The sequence below is a fragment of the Sphaeramia orbicularis genome, chromosome 21 (genome assembly GCF_902148855.1).
Source record: "Sphaeramia orbicularis chromosome 21, fSphaOr1.1, whole genome shotgun sequence".
Classification (NCBI taxonomy): domain Eukaryota; kingdom Metazoa; phylum Chordata; class Actinopteri; order Kurtiformes; family Apogonidae; genus Sphaeramia; species Sphaeramia orbicularis.
In genome coordinates, this window is record NC_043977.1 from 15,425,512 (window position 1) to 15,447,102 (window position 21,591).

At 36.6% G+C, this 21,591-nt stretch overlaps 1 protein-coding gene across 1 annotated transcript; it reads right to left on the bottom strand.

Annotated features, from left to right (window-relative positions):
• Positions 1-9,844: 9,844 nt before the first annotated feature.
• Positions 9,845-21,433, bottom strand: septin10 (septin 10). Its single transcript, XM_030125545.1, has 10 exons — positions 21,283-21,433; positions 19,728-19,842; positions 19,311-19,506; positions 18,943-19,129; positions 15,957-16,118; positions 14,882-14,978; positions 14,626-14,794; positions 14,393-14,525; positions 13,298-13,476; positions 9,845-11,390 (listed from the first exon to the last, which is right to left on the bottom strand). Exons 1-10 carry the CDS (start codon positions 21,310-21,312, stop codon positions 11,375-11,377), a joined length of 1,284 nt encoding a protein of 427 aa, XP_029981405.1. The 5' UTR covers positions 21,313-21,433; the 3' UTR covers positions 9,845-11,374.
• Between the last annotated feature and the right edge of the window lie 158 nt (positions 21,434-21,591).

The following is a 21,591-nucleotide window of genomic DNA, read 5'->3' on the forward strand; positions in this document are numbered from 1 at the left end:
CTTTGTGGTTTCTGGCAAAGATGGTAAAGGAACATCTAGTTTTGTGATAAAAGGTTTAACCGACAGCACCTTTTCTTACATGTGATACGACTCACCAACACCAAAACAGCTGGTATGTGGGAACATTTTACCTTAATCTCCTAGAGCAAGGTGAAAAGGTATTAAGAGGTGAAAATCACCACAATCGGGTCATGTCGAAGCTGCAGAGACTTATTCAGGGGCTGTGGAGAGACATGGTTGCTATGACGACACCTTTGTAACTTTGGGGTATGTAGTCTTTCAGTTTGATAGTAAAATAGTGTTATAACAGACTGTGACTTTCTTGGCTTGTAAAATGATTTATTATCCTATGTTTAAATGAGCGGCAGTTAATTAAATGGTAGAATCCAAACAGGATAAAAAACAAGTGGTGCCTGGCACAACAAACCCCGCCCCTTACACATATTTGTCCATTATAAGTAAATACGAAGATTTTTTAAAAAAATAATAATAATAATTAGATTTATATAACGCTTTTCTATGAACACATACTCAAAGAGGGTACAGGGGATCCATTATTCATTCGCTCACACATTCACACTCTGGTGGTGGTAAACTACATATGTAGCCACCGCTGCCCTTGGGCAAACTGATGGAAGCATGGCTGCCAATTTGCGCCTACAGCCACTCCGACCACCACCAAACATTCATACACATTCATACACCAGTGTGAGTAGCAGCACTGGAGGCAAGGAGGGTGAAGTGTCTTGCCCAAGGACACAACAGCACATGACTAGAACAGAGCGGAACTCGAACCGTCAACCCTTCGGTTATTGGACAACCCCCTGAGCCACGGCAGCCCCGTCATAAAAAGCTGAACTTTGACCTACCTTTCCCGAAATGCAATGACATCTATTCTGGATCACTGGCAATCTATAAACCCAATTTAGTATGAATTGAACCAATAGTTTTGCTGCTAAAATGTTAACAATCTGAATTAAAAACAATACCCCTTGCCTCCCCTTCAGGCGTCGGGGTAAAAAAAAAACTTACCTTTGTCTCACCATTGACCAAGGTTCTAATAGTTTTGGATTTTTCATTACACTTTAGTTTTATTTAATTTCGACTTTTTTTCTCTAATTCACTTATTTTTAATTTGTTTTTAGAGCAGGTTTGCTAGTTTTTATTAGTTTTCATTTTCTTCTAAATGCTTAGTTTTAGTTTTGTTTTAGTTTTGTCGTATCTTTTATTTTTTTTGCCGTCATATTCACATAAATCCCAGACAGGACTCTGCTGCTTTCTCCCAACTTTAGTCTCCATGTTTCCAGGTAGAGTGGGGATGAGAAGATGACTGTAAATAACAAGTGACGACAAGTGACGGACCGTGAAGTGTCGTACGGTGCCTGCAGCTAAAATTGTTAGAGTGGATTATATTACTTTCTTATCAATCTGACATTGACAAAGAGGAAAACTAAGGGAATTTTATCTATAATTTTTATTCGTTTTAGTTAGTTTTGTAAGCACACAATACAATTTCAGTTAGTTATTGTTTTTTTTCTTTTAATTATAGTTTATATTTATTTCAGTTAACAAAAATGTTTTTTTCAATTCTAGTTTTCGTTATTTTGTTAGTCTTCGTTAACGATAGTAACCTTGCCATTGACTGTGATCTACTTTTTCTCCAGTTAGCTCCCATAATGCACCACCAGAAGGGCCGGGTCTTCATCTCTCTATTGCACATTCGTGGCGTCCTGGTTCTCCATCAGACTTGATTTCTTTCTGTCCGCTCCCTTTCTTGTCCCTCCAGGAAGCCTGAGCCCTCACCCTACCATCTTGAATTAGATGTCGGCCATATTTGTTCCTATGGATACTTGTGCGTTTGAGTGTGTGTTTGTGTGTGAGCGTGCGAGGGGAAGGGGGGTGGGGCTCTGTATGTAGCTTTTTACATAAAAAAAAAAAGAAGTTTTATGAAAACGTTTGATGCAGCGTGTATGCTCACGCCTCATCGGGACTGACTTGGTTGGGCTGAGTACACCACGAGAGAAACAGAAAAAAATCAAATATATATATAATTCTATATTGTGCAGAATATTTATAGGCCTTTTGTGCCAATGAAGTCATGCTCTGCGCTGGCCATGCCCAGCACTTTCTACCATGTGATCATTATACATTGTCTTGTACTGATGACCCGTGGTTGATTTGATTGTTTTTTTCATGTCAAGTGCATTTTTCGCAATAAATGCCTTTGTTTTAAAATGCGTCTTTTTGTCTGTGCCTGCAGCTTTATAATCACAATGGAGAAAACATGAAACAATACACACTCAAGTAGTCTAATACAATACAAGCACATTACCTGGATAGCCTATTAGGACTTTACGGTGGGCCCTTGAAGGTTTCATCCTTCAGAATCATATTATATCCTGCTCTAATTATAATTATCTGCACTCACAATGTGCTCATTATGAGTTTATGGAGCGCTGTGAGCAACACTGCAGGTACGGCTGTCTGACGGAGTATATTACCCATAATCAGTGAGAGGCATGCTGTAAAGAATGTTTAAAAATAAAGAAGACGCCCGCCTTCTTTTCCCATCAGTCCCTCCATCCCTTTCCTCTGTCCTCTTTTCCTTCCTCCGCTCTTTCTTTCTCTCTCCGTCTTCCACACGCTCTTATGCCAACACCAGCGTGGATGAGGTGTGTAATTGGTAATTCACCAGGACTCTCCTTAAATGACAACCTCATCTCTTCAGCAGCCTGGCCTGTCTCCAATGATCACCTCTATTTGCATTTAGAGTGACTAGCAAAAGGTGACAAGGGTATGACAGCTATCTGGAATGTACGGGCGCTCAGAAAAACTTGACACTAACTCGAGCTGCCATGTTTAAGGAGAGCAAGACGAAGGCAGCAAATTGAGATTTTTCAGATTTCTGCAGTGCAGAGATAGTGTTCAAGCCCAAAAAGGAGAAATCACTTCCCACCCAGAAGCTATACCACCTTGAGAATATCTAAAGGTATCTGCACACACACACACACACACACATGCATGCATCTGCACACAGTTTGCTTTGGTGAAGTGCTTCACCTCAGGGTGTCCTATTGCCAGGTGCTGCAGGGCCCTGCAGGGAATCGATCAGCATCTCTCTCTGTCCTCTTTGCGCCAGAGCTGTCTGTCTACCTGTCTACATGCCAGCTCTGAGTCACTTGAAGGGCATCAGAGCCTGAGGGTGAGACACTGCACAGAACAAGACCTCTAAACGGCAGAGCAGGGCGGTCCCTTTGTGAGAGTGTTTTATATATATACAGTCTACTCTCGTTAAACCGCCCGCCGTTGTACCGCCATTTCCGCTTATCGCCATCCGCCAGCCCAGTTCCATGCACAAACAACAGTTATACCATTGATTTCCCGACCGTTATACCGCCAGCGTCGCGACGCGGCACCTCCGAGGTGCGCCGCCGTGGCACCTCCGAGGTGCGGCTCCCAGTGTTGTCTTTTCCGTGGAAACCGGGTCGAAATGGCTCTTTGAGTGTTAAAGGTTGCCGATCCCTGCCTTACAACATAACAGAATCAAGATTTATTTAGAAACGCAATTAGAACGGGTTAACGGAGGCAGCATAGACATCATATAGTAAAGACATGCACATTATGGACGCAACCCGTTGTAACGCCATTTTCGCTATACCACCAATTTGGCCGTGAACGGAAGTTGGCGGTATAACGAGAGTAGACTGTATATAGCAAAAGGTGGGCAGGGACCGTGTTAAGCTACTGCCTTCTCCTAAATCTGCCTCCCATGCAAAGTGGAAGCCTGTAATCCACTTTCCTTATGGACAGGTAGAGCAGTCCAATCTGTTAAAGAATACAGCGAATAAAGAGCAAGGATTCACATCATTGGTGTCAAAACCGGTACACCAAACAGATACAAATACACTGTAATTTCCTAGTTTGGGATAAATCAAGTACGTCTATCTATCTATCAGTGGGTCCAATCTGGCCTGTGGGATGAATTTGGAAAATTCAACAATTCCACTGAAGATACTGTCAATTATTTCTGTTCAGATTCCACATTCAGCTAAATTCCATCTCAAGTGGGTTAGACCAGTAAAATACTATCATAATAATCTATATCATATATGTTTTTGAATTTAATAAGCATATTTTTATGGAAGTAAATCTATCTCATCAGACTTTGAATTATAAAAGCCACTGAATTTTACTAGCACTGAATTTTTTTGCCCTGAAATTAAGTATCTGAATTTTTTCGGCATCACATGACCAACCTAACGTAACCTGATTGGCTGGCTGGCAGTTCCACTTGAGAAAGAATTATTGCTTATCCTTGGTGTCCCGGATGTGTGATCTGAATTTTTTGTATCTGAATTTTTTGCATCTGGAATTTTTTTTTATTCTAAATTTATGAACATAGTAAAATTGAGAGACAAAAAAATTCAGATACTTAATTTCAGTGCAAAAAAAATTCAGATACTTAATTTCAGTGCAAAAAAATTCAGATACTTAATTTCAGTGCAAAAAAAAATGAAGATACTTAATTTCAGTGCAAAAAAAATTCAGATACTTAATTTCAGTGCAAAAAAAAAATGAAGATACTTAATTTCAGTGCAAAAAAATTCAGATACTTAATTTCAGTGCAAAAAAAAAATGAAGATACTTGATTTCAGTGCAAAAAAAAATTCAGATATTTAATTTCAGTGCAAAAAAAATCTGATACTTAATTTCAATGCAAAAAAATTTAAGATACTTAATTTCGATGCAAAAAAAAATTCAGATATTTAATTTCAGTGCAAAAAAAAATCAGTGCTAGAAATTCAATGGCTTTTATAATTCAAAATCTGATGAGACAGATTTACTTCCAAATATTTTTCTCTTTTAGTGTAAAAAAAGGAAAATTGCATGAACATATGTACATTTACAAGCTATCCTTTCACAAAAAATGTTAATAACCTGAATAAATACGAATAACCTGAAATGTCTTAACAGAAGTAAGTGCGATTTTTACCCTATAACGCCAAACGTATCATATTTGAGACAGGAGTTTTGAAGCCCTCTACATGATCAGTGTGATTAAAAAAAACTATACAAAAAACTGATGTATACAATTAGATACATGCAATACACAGATAATTCACCAGGGGGGAGGAATTCATGCACCAGAGGCCTTTCCAGTGACACTACAAGACTGTCATTAATGAGGAAGGAGGCAGAACTTTGATAATTTTGAAGAGGAATTACCAATTTGTTAGACATGTTTGTGTTATATTATGTTTTTGTTTGTTCAAAAATAATATTTGAGCATTGAGACCCGATGTATCAAATATGATACAAAACTGAAACTCATACATGGAAATTGATATTTGAAAAAAATGTCTTTTGGTTGTTCAGAAGACCCAATAAAGGCTCCAGTTTTAAAGAACTGGAATTTTCTAAAAATGATTTAATGGTTCAGGGTTTACAGGGTTAACAATATTATATCTTTTACTGAGTGTTTTTTTGCTTTTGTATATCTGTATAATTGTGATCTTTAAGTTGTGTAATACACGTGTAAATGATAAACTGGGACATAATGTTAAAATTGCACTTCATTTTTCTTTCATGTTATTTACATTTTTTAAAGGATAGTTTGTAGATGTAAACATTTTCAATAATGTAATTTTACTTTTTTCACTCTAAAACATAGAGAAAAGTTTGGAGTTGACATTATTTCTATATTATTCTGTTATTATTTTACTGTTCTGGCCCACTTCAGATCAAATCGGTCTGAATGTGGCCCCTGAACTAAAATGAGTTTGACACCCCTGATGTACACATTACAGAACACATTCCAATTTGCAAAAAAATATGCTCACTTACAATTAAAGCCCACAGTGATTAAAGTAAAATGTGCAATAGATTACAACATCTGCATTCTCACTGCAGAGATCATATGTTATTGCTGAGAGCTGAAATGTTTGCTTGAATGTCACTGAATTAATGTTTGTAGAAGTTAAATGTTGTATTAAGTTGAATCAATGGAGATGAGTCAGAAGCTGAACTAGCTCCAGGCAGAAGACCTTGTTAAGGAGAGTATATAGACAGAGTAAATAGACGAGAAATACAGGCTACAGAAGATGGAAGACTGGAGCCTTGACTGAAAACTGAAAATTCTCTAAGTAATTCACTTGTGATTGGCTTTATTTTTTTCATTTTCATGGACTTCGAATTTCCCCTGGAGATTATTTTAAAAATGAGGTATTTGTAAGTAAGTACTAAGTAGAATTTATTCATACAGCACCACACAAAGGGCTCAACACATACGATTACGTGTAATACAAAGTGGTGAAACATAAACCATAAAAACAGGTCTATTATTGCTTTTTAAGAGTGAACTGAATCAGCACAGAGTGTTCAATCTATGACCTTGGTGTCATTGAAGCATCGATCCCCCTCTGGCTCTAAAAGATCCAAGATGTACAGTATTTCAGAACCAAAATTCTGAGCTGAATTCTAAAATGACTTAATGACCAAGGGAGGTGTGATGAAACTAGGAGTAATATGCACACTTTGATTTATTCCAAAAAGAACAGAATGAGTCACCTTTCAGATTATAGCTCTCCATTGGTCATTAGAGCTGTCAATCACCTGTTTTTATGTCATTAAATATGTTAACCCCTTTAGCCCTCTCAGCCTGCCGGCGGGCCAAAAAAATTATATTAATATTCATCTACTATAAAAATATAATAAATCAGGACAGTGGATGTTTTTTTCAACTTTTGCTCAAAGTTTAGACCCTAATGTTAATAAAAGTACATCAAAAGTGTATTTTCGTGCAAACTTTAATGTTCAAACAGGATTTTTAATCTTTGTGGGGTGAAATATACGCTATTAAAAATCTCCGACACGAACAATTAATTTATGCATATCATCGTCAATCCAGCCGAAAAAAAAACAGGCGAGGGTAAAAAATTCTAATTTCTCTTTTAGTTTGTTATAGTTTATTCAGGCAAAGTAATGAAATAAGAGTCCGTAAGTATAAATGAACTAAGACTTGCTTGAAAGGCCGAATGGCATTAACGGGAGATTAAAAAAATTGTCTGCGTTATTTAATGAATGAGTTAACACGGTAATAACGCGTTAACTTGCCCAGCCCTAGCAAAAATATATTAATGTAAATTTCATAGTTAATCTTTTTTTTAATCATCACAGTTGAAATGTTACTGAGCTGTCAAATTAATTATACTTTATTATATTTTTTCCACAGGCAGGAGTTCGCCTCTATGTACAATAACATGGAGGTTTACCAGATTTAAGCGCTATCCTGTGGCCAACCACCAGGGGGAGCTCCAGGTTGTTGTTTTTTTTTTTTTGTTTTTTTTTGTCTTCACTTTTGAGGAGCTGTCACTGTGTCCATGACATCAGGACTACACTTACTCCATCTCTAGACAAACGGCTCATCCTAAGGTAACAAAAATGAATTCTCACTCTCTCTCTTTTTTTTTTAACTATTATACAAATGTCAAACACATGACAAAAGTTTTGGCAGCAACACAAATTATTTTTTATCGTGAATGTCATTTATTAAGTCTGTGTCCTTATAAAAAGCTTAAAATTCTTAAATTGTTAAACTTGTAGTTCTTAACTCTGGAACTTCCTGTTACTGTATACAACCAGATACTATATTTTTATTCATATTGTAGTAAGCTGATTGTTGTAACAATGTCTGTGCTCTTTAAAAAAAAAAATGTAGTCATGGAAAAATTATTAGACCCTCCTTTTTTTCTTTAATTTCTTGTTCATTTTAATGCCTGGTACAACTTAAGGTACATTGGTTTGGACAAATATAATGATAAAAAAAAATAGCTCGTCAGAGTTTAATTTCAGAGCTGATATCTACTCATTTTCCATGTTTTTCTTGATAATAACCAAAATCTCTTAAGTTCTTACATCACTATCTATGGCATTGTACTGACAAAAACAGTGCTTTTAGGCATTCCATGTTTTCTTTTCTGTCTAAGTCACGATACACACAGGAGTTAGCACTTGATTGCATAACCACTGTTTTTGATGACTTTTAATGGACTATTTTTTTTCCCCGCACCTGTAATTGTTCACCAGTGCACCTCAGACACACATTAAAAAAATGTGGAAAAAAAAACCTGATACAGTAAAACTCACAAACATAAAATTTGTGCCACTCCCAAAACTGTACATCAATGAAGGCATGTTAATGAATATCATGTGCAGTTACCTCCTAATCCCCTCAGACCTTACACACTGGACTTTTGTAGCACACAACAGTACATCAGAGCTCCTTTAACCCATAAAGACCCAGTGTTACATTTGTGGCAGTTCCAATTTTTTATTTATTTTTTTCTCTACATTTAACTTTTCTTAAGTTATTTATCAGAATTTAGTATGACATGACCCTCTGTATTTTGCATTTTTTTCAGTGAACATGGAGGTATTTTCCTATATTTAATTTACTGGTCATGTAGATATTCATAAAAGCTCAGATTAAAGATGAGAGTTGTGTCAAAAACAAAGAAAACTGAAGAAAAAGTGACATTTTCAGCAAAACTCATTAACTTAAATCAGTGGTTCTCAATCTTTTTCTGTCGGGGCCCCCCTTTGGAGCATGAAAAATCTCCAAGCCCCCCTCAACCCCAACAACATTGTACCTGTGGTGCAATTATTACTTTTATTGAAAGAAACATCAATATGGTAAGAATACTTTTTGCTTTTCCTTGAATAATTTGTTGTGCAAATTAAAAATAACGTAGAGTTTTGATTGAACAATACAAATGAACTCAACAAGACTGCTCCCTGAGACATTATTTTTCAAAATAAAAATAGGAAATGTGTAATTATCTTACAACTATGACAATAAGGTACTTTTTTTTTTTAGAATAACAAACACATTTTGGTAACAAAGATGAACATTTTAACAATATCAGAGGCTGCAATGAGCCCGTTTACGTTGCACATCTGAGAACATCAAAGTGCAAACTGTACAAACTGTGCAAAAACAGAAACATTGCACATTTTTCTTTTCCAGTCCAATCCTTGTCCACTCTCCAAACCTAAACTCTTTGTCTAGTCTAGTGACAGATCACTGTGGCAGCAGATTTGTTTGTTGTACGTCCCTAAAATAAGTCCAGGGTGCTCCAACGCTAAAACATTAGTTCCACTTGCTACATGTTCGAACCTGAAGAAAAAATAAACACCTAGGAATGATCCCATGCACGCCCCACTTTTTGAGAAACACTGACTTAAACCAAGCATCTCCATCCACTGTCTTTGATTTAACTCCATGGGTTTTACTGGTGAGTCAGTGTTGTAGAAGATGATGTTTCCATGGTAACTACAGAGCCTCTGAACATCCAAATGGGTCATATCTGATGACCATGAAAAGATGACAAACTGTATTTTGCACCCATTATTTACATGGATTGATAGAATTAGTGGATCAGAAGTTAATAAACATTTTAGATCAGTAGAGGTTTTGGTCGTCGGTGGCTGTTTGGGTGTTTATGGGTTAAAGGAAATAGCATCCTCTCCCTCTGCAATATAATCTATTTATTCCATTTTTTGAAAGTCTGCCCATCTGCATCTCAGTGAGAAAGTTGTCTTTTCACAAGTATCACTTTAACCAAATCCATCCTTTACTTAAGGTTGGGAGGTTCAGGGTAACAACATTTCTTGGTAATTGCCTTTTTACTCGCACCGAACAAGATTTTACACAAATACCAGTCTTCTGTAGTAAACACATCCACACTGAGGCTTTAATTGCATATGTCTTTTTTATAAGTGAGGAATCCTTATGAGTTAATGTCAGTAGGACGAGGTTTAATAAATCAATCAAAACAAACACACATCTTGGCAAAAATACACAATTTATTTAGAAAGAAGGAAAAAAAAAAAGGCTCCCAAAATAACACTGTTTATTCCTTAAATATAAGTGTTGTATGAATGCATCTACCATCAGGCACTGCTGTGTTTCACTGCATGTACAAGTGAGTACCTAGTGTATTTCTAACCAAACTTTACACATGTAAGGCACTAATGTGTTGTAAGTACAAGTGGAAATAAAACAAAATGGCAGTGTTTGGAGTGAATGTTGCGAAATCACACTTAACTGGAAATCAGAAACGGTGTTCTGGTTTAGTCTGGGTTGTAAAATACTATGCGAGTCCCTGTCCCATCCTGACTCCAGAGAGGAGCGAATAAAAACATGATAAAAATACAGGAAAAGAAAAAAAAAAAAAAAAAAAAATCATAAGATGCATCTTCTATCTCTCCCTGTTTGTTTCCTGTGAGTCACATCTTTTCAGACAGACTTCACTCTGTTTGCCAGCAGGGAAAAATAAGACAGGAAGTAAAACATGATACGTATAAATAGAACTGTAACATGTACCTAATGGAAACTGAGCCCCAGCCTCACTCTGGAAAATTGTGGAGGTGAAACTCTTTCCCTTTGGAAAAAAAAAAAAAAAAAACCATAAGAAAAACACTGGAGAAGAATCAGTGGCTTCTGCAGGTTTGTGTGATTCTGATAAGCTCTTATTAACATTAATAGTAAAGAAACATGACAAAGTATAACTACTAATGCCCTATGATGATGCCTGCGCTGGCTTTTCATGATTCCTGCAGTGAAAATCCTTCAGAAATAATCCCAAACACAAAAAAATCCCCTTCCAGACAAAGAAAATACAACTGAAAGCCTTTGTATATAAACATACACGGGTCTCAGTTCTTCTTAGTCATAGGGAAGATTACTGTGGGTGTGATTTCATAGCGACTTGTGTGATTTTTGAGCGTTAAACATATGCTAACAGAGCGAAATAACTTTTAATGAGTGGTAGCTGTTACTGGAATGTGAAACTAACGAATCCTCCATTGAAGCGCATGCATGAATGGAGCTTTATAATGAACAAGTATGAATAGTGCATAAAAAGATATGGCAGGCGTATGAAAAGTCCCTTATTTTTTCTGCAGAACCCACTGAATTATCTCCACGTCAACTGATCTGTGTGGAGGATCTGTGTGAGGAGGTCGTGGGAGGATTAATCCGCTAAAATTTCCCTCATTCTGGTTTAAAAGCAAAGCACGGAGGTATACGGGATACAAACGTTTATATAAAAAATGAAAGGATAAATAGACAATATTACACAGATGTATAAAACCCCACAGAAAAGATTAAAAAATTAAACAGAGGGAAGTGTACACATTATTCTTGGATACAGTCATGTAACTTTGGCACAAAAAGATCAGCTCACACACAGCGGGGGTGCGTTCTCCTGGTTAGTGTTTTTAGACTGGCCTCGGAGGGCTGAACTGGTACTGAAGGGGTGAATGTCACTGGTCACGCTGGTCTTATTGGAGTTCAAGTCACATCCCAAAGTCTTTACATGAAGCCAGAACTAAAAGAAAGAACAGACGAGAAATTTGATTATAGCCCCTTATTGGTCATTACAACTGTCAATCACCTGTTTTTATGTCATTAAATGTGTAAAAACACAATGATTCAAAAGATGGCATTAAAAACGCCTTTAGAAATAAAACGCTTTAGATGTATACTTGAATTTTTACTTAAAGAGGTAAAGAGGCCCCACAGGAACCTGAGTTTAGAAAATAAAAAAAAAACATGTTTTGCATTCAATGGCAAGAGACAAGCAGTTTTTAACTTGTTTAATTTCTGTCGTCATTTAGACATATCCTCCTGAGACCCAGCAATGCATTTTCGCCCTCTGTAGTGGACAAGAGTTTCACGGCTTTATTTTAAAATAAAAAATTGCATAATGTCCACTGAAAAGGACATTATATTAATAAAAAAATATATATATATCCGAAAAAACTGTTGCATCATGCTGTTTCCAATTACGGCAATTATTTAATGTAAAATAGTGAAAATGTTTACTTACTAGGTGTCAGCAGGATATGACAACTGTCAGTTTAATTTTTTGTTTGTAAGACCTGTACTAGAGGGAGCTCTACGTGTTTTTGTCTTAATTTTTGAGAATCTGTCACTGCGTCCATCTTTATAAACAGCCTATATCAGAAGGATTCCACATGCTTCCTCTCTAGACAGAAAAAGCTCATTCTAAGAAAGATTTTAAGGAAATACAGTAAAAAAAAAAAAAAAAAAAAATTCTTAATAAAAACTGTGACAAAAGACATTTACAGCATCGGTAAGAATCAGCTTTCCATCAGTCACATCAGTAACATTCTGTCTATTAAGAGTCCCATTTATATTATTTACATCCGTCACTCTTCTATGTAATTTGTTTGCTTAAATATGTCACTTATGTACTGTATTTTGTTAAACCTGAATAAGTAAATGAAATAAAATAGTATTATAATAATAATATATAATAGTATCAAGTAATCTGTTTTCATCTCTAGTACACCCCAAAAGTGCTGAAGAATGTGGCCAAAAATATTATAACAATTCACACTAATCAATACTGATTATTATTAAAGTAAATGCAAAATCATAAAGACTTTCACGCTTAACGGATGATTTTTTTATAGTATTTGGGGCGTTAAATTATTCATGAAAGACGCAATGAGAGAAAAATGTAAGACAAAAATGTGACGAAAAAACTAGACTAAACAAACAAGACACATAAGACGTCACACAAAATGATGTGGTGCTTATTTTGTTCTTTTTTTGTTTAGTTTTGTTTTGATTTAATGTTGTGTTAAATTGAAATACCTGACAAAGGATTTTCCCAAGTTTGCGGAAGCTTCAGATACACTGATGGGGGTGATGATTAGGGGTTTTGAATAAAAATGTATTTATTTCGCCTTTGGAATTTTTTTTTTTTTTTTTTTGCATATTGGTGGACAAATTGGAAAAGTAAGAGCCGATAGTATATAAGCAAAATTACCGAGATCTGGCTTCTTATTTGACAAGATAAAAACGACATAAAAGATTGTTTTTTGTGCAGTGGACTATTTCAAATCTTGAGGTAAAACTTTCCAAACATTTATGTTAAGTGAATCTACAGAGCATTGAAACACTGACTGTTTTATTAAACTAAATAAATAAAAATGCTACATTAATAATAATTGTGTTGATGTAAAATTGTTTTGTAGCACTGTTTTATTCTGCTGCCTCTGCTTTTACTTTTGATCTGCTCTTGTGGATTTTTAAATACTGGACTCACTTTACTCTAACCAGCAGGGGGCAGTGTTTCCTATTCAACAGGAGGCTATGACTACCATAACCGGCAGCAGTAATTTTAATACTCCATTTCATCATCACCATCTGATGAGTAATTACTGTTCTGATGAAACGGCAGCTTTAGTGTCTACGTGTACGTACTTCTTGCGGTCCTTGTCCTTCTTGCCGTTGGCTGTGAGGCTCTGAGCCTGTAGAAGCTGAGCGGCAGCTCGTCTCTTTCCGAAGGAGCTCTGGTCGTCCTCCAGCAGCCTCTTCTTTTCCTCCAGAGCAGCTTTCTCGTCCGCGTGGAGGCGCTTCAGCTGCTCAAAACGACTCTGCAGCTACAACGTGCAGAAAACAACCACTTAGTTACAAAACTGCCTTAACGGGAATCTGCTTCTTTTAACTACTACTCGATTAACATGAAACAGTGGAGATGTTTATCTGCACAACTTCCTCTCAAAATAGAACATTTAAAGTGAACTAAACCCCATAAGGGTGATGCATGAAATGTGTTGACTATAATCAGCTTGGTGTGCTGTATTATCCTGCTTGTGACTTTATTGAAATAATGCTTTTATAGATAAAAAAATTATGTCTTATGTCTACAACTGAATAATCTCACAAAAAACAAAAGTGTTTCATGCCAGAGAATCAGACAAACAGTCAGAAACAACAATAGATACATAATTAACTAAAGATGACAAAATCACTGTCATTGATCAACACTGCACCACTGGTAGGTGCTATGTGGGTTCCTGGGGTGGGGGTTGAGGGGGTTTGAAAACATTCTAAGTATATGTTTTCCATGTTCTTTTTGACTATTATCCTTAATAAATATAAAATATATACATATAAAAGAAAACTAGTGAATATTAAAGGTGCTCAAGGTCATTCATTTTAGCACATTCTCAAGTTTGCTGAAGCCTCATATGCACAGGTGAATGGTTTGGGAGTAGAAATTTTTGTATTAAAATATATATTTCACATAATTTTGAATAATTCTTATTACCATGTGGGCAAACTGAAAAGTAGGTACAGGTACTAAATCACAAGTATCAAAATAGGACCACTGTGGACCAACTACAACCATTAGATGTAGGAAAAGTAATTTAGTTACTTATATGTAACAGTCTCTCTAGCAGGTTGACTTTAATTTAACTCTAATAGGTTTGGGTGCCGTTTTATAATCATAGCTGCATGTTTAATTCTTTTCAGTGACACATTGTGTATTTGTGTGTGTATTTGTGCGTCTACCTCTCTCTCAGCATCCTTGAGCTCAGCCTCCTTCTCCTTCACCCTCAGAACAAACATCTGCCTCATCTCATCCTCTCTCCTCTGCAGCTCCTCCAGGAACTCCTGCCGCTTGGCCTCGTACGTCTGCTGCAAACTACACAAACACACACATTACTTCCACACCGGTTGCCAGTTGTCAGTGTGTGCCGGTGTTTGGCAGAGCCGGTGCAGGTGTTTACAAGTCGATGGCTCACCTGACAGGTTTGCACTCCGGGTCAGTGTCTTTGAAGCCCATTTCCTCCAGTTTGCAGCGTCTGTACAGCTCATAGTGGCGAGTGTGCGTCTGCTCTCTCAGATCCTCCATGTTTACACAGATCAGCATCTCCCTCAGCTTCATGAAGTCACAGTGATTCTCATTCTCCACTGACACAGACAATTAGAGAATTAATGGATGGATACTTCCCCGGGAAGCTCAGGAAGTTTTTAGTAATCAAATGACTTTTATCCTACCTTGTACAATACCCCACGGATACTGACGGGCCTTCACCATCTTGTTGCCAACAGAGACTTCCTCTGTACTACCGACTACAGCAAATGGCAAATGGCCCTACACAGGAAATATCAGGTTATACCTTTGAAAGAAATCTGCAATCAACTTACTACCATTAACGTAGCACCTAATTTGACTGTAGGGCGAAGTCAAGGGACGTTTAACATCCTGGTCAAAAAAAAAAAAATTTATTAAAATAATCTACATCAAACGTATATATTTGGGTAGGGAATTGCTTATATTTTCAGGAAAACGTATTTTTTAAATGAGAAGAAATTTGTGAAAAAAATGTTTTATGAGTGTGAATGTTTGGAAAGTGACAAAGTTTTCTGCCGTCATTCTGGGTTCATTTTAAAAACTCTCATAAATAAACTAAATTTATTCCAAATACATTGATATTTGACTATTGTATTATTTATGTCATATTCTAAACACACAGTGTTTAAAATTCATAAATGCATGTATCTATGCAAAATATATTTGAATATAATGTTCATATTATTCGTATGTTGTAAATATTGTAAACAAAAATGTATATGATATTGATAATTGACATAAAAAATGTTTAATTAGATATTTACTTTCGTTGTCTATCCGTGACGCTGCCATTTGTCAAAACTCTTCCTATTTAGGTATGATCAAATATTTTTTTCCTCTAACCAATTATTAAGTTGTAAAATAGAGGGTTTAAGGTATACACTGAAAACATTTTAGCATAAAATGTCATAGGAACTTCACTTTTGAGAACTTTGTAATTCTTGCAAAAAATAGACGTAAATTTTTTGTCCATCTGTGACGCAGTAGTTTTTGATATTTTTCATTTAAAAATATTCAAAACTAAATTTTGTCCTTTGAGTCTGTTTAAGATGGCATTTAGACCTTTCCAGTTATGTGTAATATTTGTCTTAAATTTGTCTGGTTCAAAAGTTATGAATCAAAAAGTAGTGGGCTGTCCATCTGTGACACCCTTGACCTTGCCCTGTAGTCTATAAAACTTATGGACAGCCGTCTGTTACACCAGCTCTAGATACTCACATTCATTGACGTGTTGACCTTGGCTACAGTTTCATCGTCCAGAGGGAACTGGTAGATCTGGACGCCGTTGCTGACCAGTTCACTCATAATCTTGATCTTAAACTTGTGCAGCTCGCTCTTACTGATGGTGTCAGCTTTGGCGATCACTGGGATGATGTTCACCTACAGCAAGAGAGGACACAAGTTCTAAATGACAGATTATCCCTTCACACCCGTTGGCAATACATGACTATAAATATCTACAGGTTTTTTTTTAAGGTAATTGAATGCTTTTTGGAAAATATACAGCTCTGATAAACTCGTAAAATCTCTGGAATGAGATCAAGAGGAATACGAGTAGTAACAAGCCATCAAACAAAACAGAGACGCTTGCATTTAAAGTGTGGCAAAGTAAAAGACTGGTGTAGAGCATGACAAGACGCTAGGAAGCTGTGACTGAAAATTAGGATTATTAAAAAAAGATACAGAAACTACAGAAGTCCAAAGGGTCACAGATGAGCTAATGCTAACCAATAGCTTACTTATTCTTGTTTGTGGAACCTTTTAACCACGACTACAGAGGAGCTGTCTGTCAGGAAAAAATGTGTTTTAATAGAATAACTGAAAATCCAAAATGGCGCGACACGCCATTTAAAAAAACAGATTCAGAAGTTTACAGTAAATATACCGGTAGGCTAATCCATGATGACAGCCCGCAAAACGACTACCGATGAAAAGATTCAGCATGAGCTTGATGAGGCAACACGCAAGTTTATCAGCAACTCTCTGAGCAGACATCATGGAAGTTACGCGCAAAAATGTTAACAGCTGTATCTAGAATACACAGAAAACAGTATTTATAGATCGTGTTTTTCACAGCCGTATATAAATCATTTGCAGTTTACAGGTTTCTATTTGAAAATTTGCCAAAGCTGTGGGATTATTTTGGATAAAACTCAGATAAACTTTACATCCTCCACTATTATTTCAAAAACCATGCACTATTTCTGTAAACAAATGCTGAAAATTCCAATATATTTATATGGAATCTTGAGGAAATGTTAACCATAGTTACGAGAATATCCAAAAATGTTCATTTTAGGTACAAATATGCATAGAGCACCACTGTATGCATATTTTCTAGATACAAATCAAACATATTTATAAGAAATACAATTTCCAGAAGTACAAATAATAACATGACTTTTCTGAACATTATTTAGTATAGTCACATTTTTGGTCAGATTTCTCAACAAATCTGCTGCATAAGGGACTTAAAGAGACTGCATATTTTAAAGGTTGGAGCTATAATGATAAATTCTAATTCGGTAGTTCTGGCAATATACACTGAATAACTGGGCTGAAATAAGATATCTGCTGTTATTTCTGGCCCACTTTAATCACACATTCCATTCCATTCCATTCTTGTCTGTCTGTCTGTTTGTCTGTCATCTTGTCGTACCCCAGACAGGACTGGAATGAGTTGTGTCACCAGTCAAGCTTCGAATCCGACCACATACTTGCATACACCAACAGAATACAGTAGTGGGTAAACAAGACAATAAGTAAAGATCTCTTCCAACAGCTGTGGGGGTCACTGACTGTCTTTCTGTCAGTGCTGTAGATTCAACAAATGTCTCTCTCTCTCTGCGTATCCGTACAGTGACACAAAAGCACAACTCCAGTATGTGTGTGTGAGGTGATTACAGCATTCCACTGCTTTTTCTAGTCCATTCACACGCAAATCCAGGGTTAGTGACACTCCAGAGCAGTGAAATCACACAAACGCACAAAGAACACAGGCTGCTACACACAGAGAGCATGGGAAAGTGTCTGACCACTACAAGAGGGAAGGGAGGGGTTTATCCAGTTGGATCGTGAACCTCTCCCAACAGCCGCACATTAAAATACTAAGAGGAAAGGAGCAACAACCACAGCATAGATTCAATGTAGAAAACTCCCACACTCTCTAACATGAACATAGATTTGCATTCATCAGTCAGTCAAACACTATATTTAGGATTCTGACTGAGAAGATCAAAAATTCTTGTTTTCTTTTCGTTTGGTGGGTAGTCTTTCACCCTGTAGACCACCCTCATTGAACTCTCCAGTATCAGTGCAATATATTTTTTAAAATTTATTTTGTTTGTCATTTACTCCCATGGGGCACGAGCCTCCACAAATTACTTATACAACCGCACCGTAATGTATATTTTGCATGTGTCTTCTATTAACACTATTTTGGTGTGAATTATATTTATGGTTTTTAAATCCCTTGCAATTATTGCTCTTATCCTCCACTTTAAGATTTTCTCTCATCTCCATTTCTGTTTTTTTACTGTTATTGTTCTTGCTCTTTGCTGCTTTTAAAGTGTAAATTTCCCATGTGCTGGACTAGTACAAGATTATCTTATTCTATCTAATGGCCAAACCTATTTCCATAATTTTTAATCATGGTTCCAGTGCTGTGGGACAAATTTAGCACCATCTACTATTATTTTGGAGTAGGTGTAAAAGTGCTCTGGGCTATTTGGCTAGTTTGTATTCTCAAACTGAATCACACTCGAGTTGGGTGGCACAAAGTCCAGGACACAAAGTGACAGCGCCTTTGCAGAGTAGTATAAGAAAAAGGAGTCGTTTTGGTCAAACATGCGCTCAAGGAAGCGCACAGTGTTACTAAAATGATAAAATCTCTACAAACGGAAACCCCACATCTCTGTCAAAACCTGCCTTTTTCAGTGTATAGTTGCAGCTCAAAGGCTGTTTTTTTCATGTAGCAAAATAGTAAGTTGCAGACAGCGGAAGGAAGAAGATTGACAATCGTGACAATTTTTTCCAGCAGATTACATCCTGTGAGCCAGACTATTTCCTGGGTAAAGTTTGATTCTTCTTAATTTTTGACTGCAAATATAATCACATTTTCAGTCTACACATTTTTTTAAGTTTGACTTGTGCTGAATTTATGTACACATTATATCTGATGTGTCTTTTTTTCAGGAATTACTACCTTGCTGTCCAGTTTCTTCATTGTGACCAAGTCCAGAGATTTGAGTGAATGGCCTGAGGGGGAGATGAAGTACAGGCAGGCATGGACTCGTGAGTCATGGTAGTTGTGGAGAGAGCGTTTGATCTTTAACTCCTCCTGCAGATAACTCTCAAACTGCCTGTCGATGTAGTCCACCACCGGCTGGTAGCTGTAAGACACAAATACATGCAGCACTGATCAAAGATTTTGGTGGTAAACAGAAGGGATAAGTACAACAAGCCCATAAACATTTTAACCTTCACAAGGAGCAAAACTTTAAATACAATATTTATTCAGCCACTCATTCTTTCTCTCAGAAACTTTTTCTTCAATGTGAATAACATTCATACCTCTCCTGCTTGTTCATTTGGTCTCCAAAGCCGACAGTGTTGACCACAGTGAGGCGAAGTCGGACATTACTCTCCTGCAGGTCATAGGTTTGAGCTCGCAGCTTCACCTGGGGCTCAAAGTGGGATGATTCAAAATTCTCAAAGTTGGTGTTGAACAGAGTGTCCATCAGAGTTGACTTGCCAATACCCGTCTCACCTGCAGTCAGAAAAACACAGGATTCAATTATAGATATTCAACTTCATCACCGAGATCCGATAGTCTACTGAGAACATTGAAGATTGAGCCCAAATACTACTGCCACAAAGTATGATGGCTGAATCCTGCTTGACAAAGTGTTTGTTCAAATATTTCAGTAAAGACACAAGTATATTCATAAATATGCTCATGTTTATTCACGTATATGTGAGATAACATACCAATGCAGAGAATATTGAAGCAGAAGCCTTGGCAGATGGACTTGTTGACAAGCTGATCTGGGAGGCTGTCAAAGCCCACATGGCCTGACAGGGACAGGGGCCGCGCACCCTTATCCTAGAGAAGACATTACATAGAGATATTTTCAAAATGCCACAGCTGTTTTAGCTCAAGTATTTGGCCATGCTTAGGTTTTCTGGTTTAGCAAGTTTATAATGAGCTCACACATGTAATTATTAGTATCTGCATAAAGGAAAAATGCACACATACACTCTCAAAACAAAAAGTACTGAAGAAAACTATCTATTGATCAAAGTGGAAAGTCAGTCTGATTGCATTTAACATGTCTTGAAATCTTTTAGGCTGTAAGTATAAGATTTCCAAGTTTTAAAGGGATTGAGATAAGGTTTTAATCAAAAAAACAGATAATGTTTCTTACTGTTTAGGTGACTTTTTGGTATGGGAACTTACATTCTACTAAATACTGACTTTTGCCGATAGAAAACATGTTGCAATAATTATGATTTTGAAGTCAGATTTTGTGCTGTCTAAACTCTATTTCCTGTGTTTTCTTGTTGGAACTTTCTAACAAGACTGATAAATAACTATGTAGAGCTAAAACGGGCCTTTTTGTTCACTTGAAACTTTCAGTGGCAGTTTTCACCGGAGTGTATACAATTTTGCAGATACCAGACAGTTTATACGGTACCGTATCTTGAACAACAAACTAGATGTTCACTACTTCTATCAACATGGCTGTTAACCACACCTTAAAAGTTACTGTCCTATAATATAATTCATAACTACATGTGAGAAATACAAAGCAGGCAGATCTCAGTTGATGCCATTGCTAATTCATTTTTCTCATACTTTTGCAGTCCTCTTAATCTGCCCCTGAATGAACTCCAATACAGGGAGTGTCATTAGTCCAGAGATGACTAAAGTAATGGAGTAGATCACATTAATCATTTAAGGAAGTGTCCCTTATACATGCAGTGTTTTGTGAAATATAATCTCCTTTGTGCCTCCATAAAGTGGAGAAATAAATGTTGTCACGTGTTTCAACAACTTCTTTCATGTCATCACTTATATGGATGCTTAGTTTCACTCAAACACACATAGTTATCTAGTGAGGCAACACGCGAAACTAAAAGCTAAACCAACTCCCATTCGTAACAACATTTCAAAGTAAATTGTGGCAGTTTCTTTATAATAATTCAGACACATGGATGTTTACTCCTGTGCCAAACCGCAATCTTTATAAACTTTTGACTGACGCCCGCTAGCTATTAGCAACTGAGCCAACTCCGCCGTGTTCTTCTACCTCACTGAAGAAAAAAAAATGTTGTTAAGTAGAAACACCACTATCTACTACCCCGATAGGTAGTGGTAATGTGAAAAAGGGCACGTTTTATAAAGTGAGAACTTTTCTTTTGTCAGGTTTTAATAGACAACTTAGAAGCTAAGACAAGCTAACTTAGTGATAGCATTGGACACTCCCTTCTCATCTGTCAAAAATAATATCATAAGTCACTAGCAAAGAGAGAAAATACAAACCGGCTGCCGTGCAACATCAGAGGAAGACATAATTTTATACTATTAAAATCCCGAGTGATTCGGAAAAAACAAAAACAAACTAACTAAAATCGAACAACTTTTTTAGAGTCCGATCTGGACCGCCTCATTCAGTTCGCCGTCGACAACTGGACAGAACGGACCACTCTAAACAATATAGGGGTGAATTGAATTTTTTGGGTTATTAATTAATATTATTCTAAAATAAAACACCACATTTTATAATCAAATATGCACATAACTCATACAGCTAATGTGTTTTAGGAATTATAACTACCCTGCAGCTGTTAT